General features: G+C 37.7%; 1 protein-coding gene across 3 annotated transcripts in view; it reads left to right on the forward strand.

The window, feature by feature from the left end:
• LOC148277900 (uncharacterized) overlaps nt 1-8,618 on the forward strand; it is a 55,428-nt gene extending 46,810 nt beyond the window's left edge. For all 3 annotated transcript variants that reach the window (XM_088232219.1, XM_088232221.1, XM_088232220.1), the window contains exons 4-9: nt 434-550; nt 1,763-1,898; nt 3,163-3,245; nt 6,161-6,358; nt 7,846-8,023; nt 8,144-8,618. In XM_088232219.1, the coding sequence (XP_088088345.1) occupies nt 434-550; nt 1,763-1,898; nt 3,163-3,245; nt 6,161-6,358; nt 7,846-8,023; nt 8,144-8,435 (1,004 nt within the window). In that variant the 3' untranslated portion in view covers nt 8,436-8,618. The remainder of the gene's footprint in view (nt 1-433; nt 551-1,762; nt 1,899-3,162; nt 3,246-6,160; nt 6,359-7,845; nt 8,024-8,143) is intronic.
• The last annotated feature ends 2,115 nt before the right edge of the window (nt 8,619-10,733 follow it).

A 10,733-nucleotide genomic window follows, 5' to 3' on the forward strand; every position in this document is an offset into this window, starting at 1 on the left:
AGTCATTCCATCCCTAGTAAACATACTTCCCAGATACACAAATTCCACTACTTGTTTAAGGTAGTACCTCGCATACGCATACTGAAGTCCCTATGTTAAAATATATCTAAAGGCCCCAGGAAGGGCCGCCAAGTTTTCATATGCGGCGCTACGTCAGCAACAGGCAGGATGGTGAATGTTACACAGTGTGTAAAGTGGCCACTTAAACCAGCCAATGGCAGGTCGTAAGCCCTGTAACTTCCATTATCCCTTTTTTCAATGTTTTCCCTCTCTGTTGCAACAAATTTAGACAATAATTCGATATCAAAAATATTTAGAGTAAATAAATGGCTTCAAATTTCATATCCCCTTCTTAAAAATATTTGCCATCCCTGTAGACTATCCATGAACTATAAAAGACACATTTGATAAAGGTTGAAGTTTTGATTTTTAGCAAAGGGGGAAATTTGTACTCAGGGCAACCTGGGGGCGCCTCCCGCCGGCTCCGCCTGCGGACCGGGGCTCACCTGCCTGCCCACGGAGGGAGAAGACTACAGTACTTGTCAAAGGAGTAAGTTCATCATATCATTCTAATTCAAATCCAGTATTTGTACCATAGAATTAAGAATATTCCAGAAACCGCATACGCGCATCAAACAGAAGGCGACTAAACTACTCATAAATTATTGACAGCCGTCGTAACGGTGACTAGACAGTGGTTTTCTAGGAAAACGGTGTTATCAACACCGTTTAACACCATTTTCTTAGGAAACCACTCTCTAGTCACCGTTACGACGGCTGTCCACCGCATCACCGTCCACTACGGCCGTTAAGATACGGGCACCGCTATCCTAGGAAACCTTAGCTTTAGACTTGCGTAATATGTTGCATTGGATTCAATAGAAAACGCTGAGTTTCTTCTTGGATTCGTTACACTATATTTCAAGTGAAATTATTAAGCACGTGTGTGTCATCGATCAATGAACTATGAACCCCACACCCCACACAGTCTCCATCTACCCAGACACGAACTGGAGTAAGTTGCCCTTAAAGTAACCATTCGGCACAGAGTACAGGATTCACTTGTTAGCTACGTTCGTATTTTTAAACATTTTCTTCTTATTCTTTTCCACATCACAGTGGAGCATGTGGACATCACCAGTTGCCTCCAGGAGACCTTATCGCTAGCCAGCACTCTCGCTTCTTCCCACGTCAATCCAGCGCCCCTTAATTCCACCGAATAAAGTCGAAAGATCGTCATCGATGACCTTCCAGGACGGCGTGAGCCCGCAGGTTTGAAGAAGAGGCAACCTGGGTTTAGGTTCTCCCAAGGCATGCGCAGCACGTGTCCAAGCCAGGTCCACCGCCGCATCCTCAAGACCCTCGTTATATGAGCCTGCTGCGTCCGTTCATGGACTTCAACGTTAGTTATAAAATCGAACCACCTTATACCTAATATTCTTCTCAAGCACTTACTCTCAAAACTCAGAAGTTTGGTGTTCTGAGCTTTGGTAAGGTGCCAAGATTCGCACCCATATAGGAGTACTGGCATTATACAAGAGTTGACCGAGTATAGACTAGAGTTGCAGACAGCACGCATCATGTTAAAAGTTGCTCCAGCAATTCCTAGGCGGGCTGCGAGCTCTCTGTGCTTCCATCCTCAGTTATGTGAACTCCCAAGTATTTAAATCTGTCAACTTTCTCAATCCTCTGACCATTATTTCCATCAAACATTTTCTAGCACTAATCAACTTAGTAATAAACTTATTGCGTTTGATTCCAGTGGTGACAGAGTGCCATATTCTCCAGAATGACTATGATGAGAGACGGGAGAATGGAACCCTCGGTTCTATGGAGGAGCGCCCTGGTTGTGATGAAGAGGGGAAATTCGGAGTCAAATCCTGTGTTCCTGGACAGACGTAAGCATAAACCTTGACAGTTTGTGTTTAGAAATTAAGGAATTCAAAAGTTACATACGCCTATATAAACCTTGAACAACATTTTTTCTCCTCGAGGAATGTGAAACGTAGCACCTCTGTAAGAAAATGGACACAGACTCCGGTGACAACTGTCTGTGCGATTGGATGCTTCCTGTAGCTCAATCACAAATAACTGTCGACGTGCTAATAAGCGACGTGATAACAATTTCTCACCGTGGTTGTTTATCGCATTCGCATTCACAATGGAACATCCGTGAACACCTAATATTAAATGTCAAAATATTTACGTTTCGCGACGTATAATCCTGCTGCGCAATCACATATTTGGATTTCACCGGTGTAAATATGTAAAATATTCCAAAACTGCTAATTTCATTTATTTGTTTATTATTTATCACGCTATTTATTGCATTTAGTCGGCGGTTAGCAAGCCAAATGTCAAGAAAAGCAGTAGCCATAGTAATTGTGATTTGCTTTTCACTTTTTTGTATTAAATACTCCTTACTATTTTGCAAATGCAAATTATTTTATAATTTTTGAACTGTATTTATTTATGAGGAAAACAATAAACAAACTGACATGAGCGTTAACTTAGAGATTACACACGCGTTGACTTATGACTGCGATAACTTAAGCATGTTTATTATTGTTCATTGTGATCGCTCAAATGCTTAGCATGTTTTTAAGCAAGTCGGTAACCTATAATGAGGAATTCTACTGTTTTCTAATTTATCATTTTTTATTAACGTACTATTTAACTAAGCAAATATTTTTTTTTGTGCGTAAACAAAGATATGAAGATATGATGAGTAAATTTATCGAAATCATTAACGATGGAGTTTTATAAAAAAAAACAAAAACATAAATATTATTAAATTTAAATGGTGTTCCGGACACGCGAAGAACGTTAAAATGGGCAAATGAAAGTGATGTAAATGATATATGTAAATGTGTGAATTAATAAACGTAGCTAGGAACCCGGTATTTGTGTGACTGAGCGCTAGGCTCCTAATAAAGATAAATGATTCGCTTTCGAGCCTGGCCTCAGTAATACCGGGGGAATATAGCCAGGGATTACTCTTTATTTATGTATTTCATGTTTGTAAGGCCCTGAAAAGGGCCTATATTGTATTGCCTTGTATTGTATTGCCTAAAATGCAATAATACAAATTATTTTCAAAAAAATTAAAAATATGAATGAGAGTTTTAAATTAAAACTCAATATATTCTATTCTGTTTCTAGATGTTTCTGCTTGGCTAAAGATGGTTCTCGGATATTTGGAGAAATTGTGAATGAAAAAAGTGCAGGGATAAATATGCATTGCGGTAAGCCAACAGCACACACACATTTATACCAACCTTTGTCCCCGGTTCATCTAGTAGGGAAAAAACACGAAGAAAATAAAACCTTTAAAGTATTTTTTAAAAAACGCACTAAATTTGTTAACGAAAGGTGGAATGTAGCAACAAAAACTAATTTCATTCAGTTTTGTGAAAGGTAGGGAATATTCGAAGAAAGGAAAGGAACAGGGAATGGACCTACCTTTTATGCGATATGAATGTTCTTCAATTTTGGGCACAGGATGATGAAATGCACTATGAAATGTAACGATGTTTACAATGATACACGACGAATCCAAGAGTTTTTATGCAATCTATTGTAATGTCTCCTAAATATTGCTACGTTTTGTTCCCAATCCAAATATTTTGATTTGGAATATCTTTTATCTTGATGTAAGGAAAGAACCATAAGGATGGATCAAGAGAAGGATGGGAAAGATAGGTAATCGGCCATGAATAATATCGATAAATGTTGTTGTAGCTGACGCGCTACCGACGAGTTAGCGGGTCCACCACTCTTCACGAGGTCGTCCCTTCCGCTGTTTGTAAGGCAGCAAAAACCGAAGAACGAAGCACAAACTTAATTTCACTGGCGGCGGAAACCGAAGGGCGAAGCACAAATACCGGTTCACTGCAGCGAAAAGCCGGTTTGACTAGAAGTCCTGAAAAGGACTTTCGATTCCAAAGAGAGCGCCGTGGTCGGGATGCGTAGGGTGAGAAGTCGAATCCAAAGGGCAGGCGAAGGTCTTATAGAATAGTCGGTATCGGCGGAAAGTAGAGCGGGAGATGATCTTTGAACGAGCGAAAGATTAAGACTGATTTATTTGAGGGCGCTGCGGCCTTTTATACACAGCAAATATGCGCGGCTGACACTGCCCGTCCAATGGCGGGCGGGAGTAAGCCGACCAATCCCGTCGCGAGAGGGATAGCGCGCTGTCGCCCGCTCTATCTATCTCTCTCTCGCCACGTATGAGGACTACCTCCCCGCACTAGGGTGCAGACCGCGCGGTAAGAAACATGTACGGGGAAAATATTATTATCAAATCAAATAATGACAAGGCGATATATTTGTATATTCAATAATAAAATCCTAATACTATAGGCCTCGGTATAACGAAAACCACCCCCGAAGGTAACAAAATAAAGTCTTTATTGGGGAGGTGGCATTTCGTGTTACATATACCAAGGTTCTATTCATTATTCAAGTTCAATTAATCATAACCAGTTAGTCCACATTTGATCGCAGAAATCCATTCCCGTTCGAGCGAACCAGTTACTTAAACCAGATTTAAATTTCGAAAATGACTCAGATTCCTTTGTTACCTGATCTAGTAAATTAAAAATTCTTGGACCTACCACAGAGAAATGCCTCTTGGCCAAAGTTATTTTACTTTTTGGTACGTAGTAATTTACTTTAAAATAATATCTTGTTATTATTTCCTGTTGTGTTCTTTGTTTACTACTTGTGGTCCAAAAGTTGATCAGACATGACTTATAATAGATTTGTCTAATTGAAAGGACTTTGGCCTCTTTAAACAATAAATCCGATGAAATGGTAGGAGAATATTTAAATATTATTTTTAACATGGTTTTTTGGGTTATCATGAGCGGTCGGTAGATTGTCTGAGCACAACCACCCCATCCTATTATGCCATATGTTGCCACTGATTGAAATAGTAGAAAAATATTTAATAAATTTACATATAAAAACATACACACATACATACACATCCATATGCTTACATACACACACACATATACATACATGCATGCACACACACACATATACATATATACATACACATACGAGGGCGGATTGAAAATGAAGCTATCTAAGTAGAAAAAAACATGTTTTTTTTTCAAAATCCATTTTATTTCTCAACATAGTCTCCTTTTACTTCGACACACTTAGTAAGACGATATTCCAACTTTTTTATACCATCTGAATAATACGATTTCGGGAACCTCGGCGTAAATTCAGAAATCCAATATTTGACCATGTAATCTGACGGAGCAGACTCACCGTAATGTTTATCGAGCTTTTCTTTTGTCTCTTTCGCCGTTTTCCCTTCCAAATAATAGTGTTTAATCACTGCACGAAATTCTCTTTTTTCCATTTTTCAAGAAACACAAAAGTTGTTTACTTCAAACGACTACAACAAATAAACTAATCGATGAATTTGAGTGACGTTTTAACAGCTGCCGTTATACAGATGGCAATTTGGAAAAAATAAATCTTTTTTGTGTTTGCGCTGCCATCTAGCGCTAGGTAGCTTCATTATCAATCCGCCTTCGTATATGCATATACATACACATAAGTATATACATTATTATAGAGATACATGAGAGAAAAAAAAGTAAATAAAGAACAATATTAAGAAATTTTATACAGATTAATTTATAACCTTTTGAAAACTTAACCTATATTTATATAAATACAGACGAAATATATCAACTTCACCATACTCGTTACCAGCCGCCGGCCGCTGGTCGGTGTAGTCTAGGTATTGGTGAATTGTAATAATAATTATGACTGCCAGGAAATTCAAAAAATAACTTTAGCTGCCGAGTATTTCGAACAGGTACTTTTATGCTAATAACACTTTTGTTTGTAGTTCATTTCTTCATGGTAGGGACGATGTGAATGTACTGCAGAACGATGCCCCAGTTTGACGTGCAATACTGTAAAAGTTGCATTATACTCATGTATTGGATTCGATAGGAAATTATGACATTGCATCGTCGGTCACTAGTCTACTTCAGGTGAACTAATTTAACACGTGTGTGTCATTGATTATGGACTATGGACCCCGCAGATCTTCACAGGTCGCAGTTACGTCCAGGAGCTTGCATAGCATTTCTAAGAATAAGCATATGACTGCAAATAACATTGTTTTCAGGTTGTTCCCGCGACGCACACGAAGCAGAAAACCTTCTTGGACCGACGGCCATGCCTCGGCGCTGTACGTCCGACGGGGGCTACGACCCCCTGCAGTGTTCCGGGAACAGGTGCTTCTGTGTGAAGCCGGATACCGGCGTATTGGCTTCTACCATAGTTGTAGATTTGCAGACGCAATCGCTCACTGGTCTCCCCTGCTGTAAGTCAAATCAACTCTATAGTTGACTCAATATATAGGACTATTCCTTAAAATGTAACTTGTTTAAAGTGACAGCTGCTAAACTAATGTGACTAGTGGCGGGGAAATACTGATCACTGACCATGAACCAATCAAATAGATATTATCAGTTTTCTCATGCAAACGTGAAACTCTGTTTCCGAAAATTAAAATCAAAACGCAAAAACAAGCCTATTATAGTGTGTTCAAGACAATTATTCACCAAAAAATTAGACATTTTTACTTTTTTCATGAACAACATCAAATGAATTATTTTTTTGCTCGATCAATTTACATTGATCAATTTGTCCCATCTCTAACATTATTGCAAAACGATGTAACCTTGTAAGAACGTCGTTAATAAGTAGGTTTATTTTAGTTTTAAAGCTGATTGTATATATTTATGCTGATTTATATGTCATGCATTGTGTTAAAAAAATATATTAACAAACCAAATACGAATGATTTTTCGTGTGTCAATATAAATCACTCCTTAGACGTTACTACAAAGTTTTGTCGTCATTTTTTCTGACAAATGTCATTCTAATCAAGCTATATTTTAAGGACTATAACATTGATAGCAGAGGCGAATTGTGTAGAAGCGATTATGCCCAGCTTACCATTATATTTGACCATAGATAATAATGTTTTACTGTAACTTTATTTACAGAAAAACAAACAAATAATTACTATTTCTTATAAATCGTTGCCACCATTCGTATGTTTCTCTAATTATACATAAAAATATTAATAATGATAAAGACGCAAATTTTATATGGATGCCTAGTGCGGCCTCGACATATTGCCCGTAATCAACTGTCATTATCAACAGTAAATATACTTTAATTCACGAATTTATCCCTTAAACTGAGAAAAAATAATATCTGAAGTAAATATGTTAATATAAGGAAAGTTTTTAAGCAACATATTACACGTGTCGGGACAATAAATGCCAAAAATCAATGTAAATCATGGGAAAATATTTGAAATCAATTACCTGTGAAAACTGACTCTTTTACCCCATTTGACGCTCCTACAGCTGCAACCAAACATACTGCAATTCACCATAGTGGATTTTTATTTATTATAACGTAAATATCCAAGTTATTTACAAACAAAGTCAAGCACAGCGACAAAAGCATCCGATAGAACCGTTATGTGTTTGTTGTCAAACAAAACAAAATGGCCGCCAATTTGTTGCTAACCAACATCGCTTGCGTTCTATGCAACATAGTGATAGGGCTTCGCTATAGGTTGACGCATTATTACTCTGAGGTATTTATAATCTACTTTAATAAATTAAATTCAGTCAGGCCTTTTGCACACCTAAAAGTCCGATTATCTGAGAATTCTTCAAAGACATCTCATTACTCCTTTGGGCTAGCAATGTGTAAACGTGTAAAAGCCTACAAGGTGTTTAAATAAATAAAAGAAAGACATAGAAGTTGTATGTCTGCTCGCCCTTCCAGTTGACAGCACCATGCACCACAGTAACCGCTCGTACTACCGCGAGTGCGAGGAGGAGAAGCTCGAGATGCTGAAGGAGATGAAGGCAGCGGAGGACGAGGGATACTCCTACCTGGGGAACCCCCTGCCGTCTTGTCAGGCGGATGGATACTTCTCGAGAATCATAATCAGGAATCAGACGTAAGACATACTTTTTACCGCGTGTAAGAAAACATTTTTTATACCCAATTTCCCTAGGCACTAACTTCCTCATTGTCTGTTGACTTACCAATAAACAATTGACCCTTTTCAATCTGGCAGGAAATACTGCGTCAACGAGCGGGGCAAACAAATCCAGGACTTCGAGGCCGATCTTTCGGACCCCCTGTCCAAGAGCATGGACTGCAACTGCGCTCGGACCTACGAGCTGCTGAAGAAGGCCTCGTCCGCCTTCCTACCTTCCTGCTGCAGGACTGGCAACTGGAGGCCGGTGCAGTGTCGCCGAGGGTTCTGCTATTGCGTGGACTCCAACGGGGCCCAGCAAGGCGCAGAGGTCGAGATGGAAGCCGTCGACAGATTAAAGTGCTACACCGAGGATTGGACGAAATGCTGACGAAGCTCTCTGTTGTTTTAATTCATATTTTTGGTTCATAATTATATCATTTATAAAGGCCATTTTCAAGTAAAAATATCAATGAATAATTCTGTGACTTGGGTCTAAAAGAGAAATGTAAATCACAACATTACCAGAGAGTAATTTTACATTTTGTATTATTATAATAAACAGTTTAAAGTATTTGAAACTCTTATCAATAAAAAAACACAAACACATTGATATATACGCCCAATTAGCATTTTTAAGGACATATTTATACAAAGAAAATTATTATAAAGGAAAGTAGAAAGACACAATGGCATATAGAAGACTTGGTGGGAGTGGAAGCGGGAGAGAGGTGTTTATAATTGAATTAGATTCAATGATCGATTGAAAGAAGACAACTTATTATCAAAGAAATCAAGACTGGTATGTTTGTTGGCAGACCTGAGAATTCTGGGCATAGGGGAATGAAAACCATAGTTAGTTCTATGGTTATCGGTATGAAAGAGTATGTTTTGTCTGAGGTTTCTAGTTGGGATATTTAATTTTATTGAGCTCCGTAGTTCGGGCGCATCAAAGAGTTGAGAATTTTAAATAGGACTAGAAGGTCGGATTTATTTCAACAGTCTTGAAGAGAAGATATATTTAAGGTAGTTTCTAACTCATTATACGTATATTGGTCTCTGAATGAGCCCAACCTCCAGCCTATCTTTCTCAAAAATCCGATTATATATATGTAGGATTTAGGTAGTTAATGGTTGGAGTTCCTACTCCTGTTAGAGATTGACAGAGAAGACACGAGGTTGCTGTTTGATGTTTATTTATTTCATGGCGAATAAATAATGAATTATATATATAGTTGGATAATTTATATAGCGCCATTTTTGTGAAAATCACCTCAAGGGCGTTATTATGTCGCCCGAGTGTGGAGTGTTTGATTCAGTATTGGTTTGGGCGAATGAAACAATCCATTTTACTTCTACCTAGCTCCACTACCCATTTTTTATAGCCTTTTTGAACATTTTCTCGTTACTAATTGTTTTAATAGATAGTGGAAGTAGGTTATAGATTTCAATTAAATAATACTCAAAATCCCTTTGTCCGAAAGTGGTATTAGTTTGTATTTGTTTAAAGACCACATTATTTTGTAGTTCATTTCTTCATGGTAGGGACGATGTGAATGTACTGCAGAATGATGCCCCCCGATTTCATGTGCAATACTGTTAGAGTTGCATTATAATGTTGTATTGGATTCTATAGAAAATGATGACATTGCTTTCTTCAGCCATCACACGATTTCAGGTGAAACGTTTTAGCACGTGTAGGTCATCGATTATGGACTATGAACTCCACATATAAAATATTTAAAAAATAATAATTGAGGTTAATTTTTCTAAACACGATATTCGCCCCAAATGGGTTTAAATTTCAGTTCGGTTTTAAAACCAATATCGAGACGCATAGGCAGAATGGTAAATGTTACAGTGTGTAAAGTGGCCACTTAAGCCAGCCAATGACTGGTCATAAGCCCTGTAAACGCCTAGATTTCCATATTCCCTTCTCAACATCGTTTTCTCTCTCCGCTGCAACAAATTTAGACCTAAATAACTCCCTAGGGAGGAAATTCAGCCTGTCTATAAACATTTGGACATGTTCTAATCAGAGTTTTTTAACAATGTTTGATTATGTCCAAATGCTTGCAGACTGGCTGGATTTCATCCCTAGGGAGTTGTTCATATTTAAATTTATTTCAACAGAGAGGGAAAAAGTTTTCGAGAAGGGAATATGGAAGTCTAGGCATTTACAGGGCTTATGACCTGTCATTGGCTGGTTTAAGTGGCCACTTTACACACTGTGTAACATTCTTTTTCCCTCTCTGTTGAAATAAATTTAAATAGAGTTTTTTAAATTTATTTATAGGTTCGATTGCCGTACCAAGGCAGTACCCTATGCACCAAACAGTGCGGATAAGGGAGTTACACTTGAAGTTTAAATAAATAAAACACGGATATAAAAAACAAATAACTTATATTTTATTAAATTACCTAAACAAATAAATTATCTGTTCAACTAGAAGCAAATATATTATACATTTCATAAAGTGGCTTATTTATAACCAGTGTTAAAATGTGTACAGTTAGAAATTAACATGGAATTCATTTATATACAAAGGTGTATAGTAAAAACATATTAATTTGATATTACAAAACCGTATGTCATTGAACAAATTCAAATTTAGCGCAGTTTCTATGGTGTACCTCAGGGTACAAATTTGGGACCCATATTAAATGTATGTTTTGTATACGAGGTTTG

This window comes from Micrasema longulum, unplaced genomic scaffold (assembly GCF_059751315.1).
Source record: "Micrasema longulum isolate JH-2025_06_02 unplaced genomic scaffold, ASM5975131v1 h1tg000958l, whole genome shotgun sequence".
Lineage (NCBI taxonomy): Eukaryota > Metazoa > Arthropoda > Insecta > Trichoptera > Brachycentridae > Micrasema > Micrasema longulum.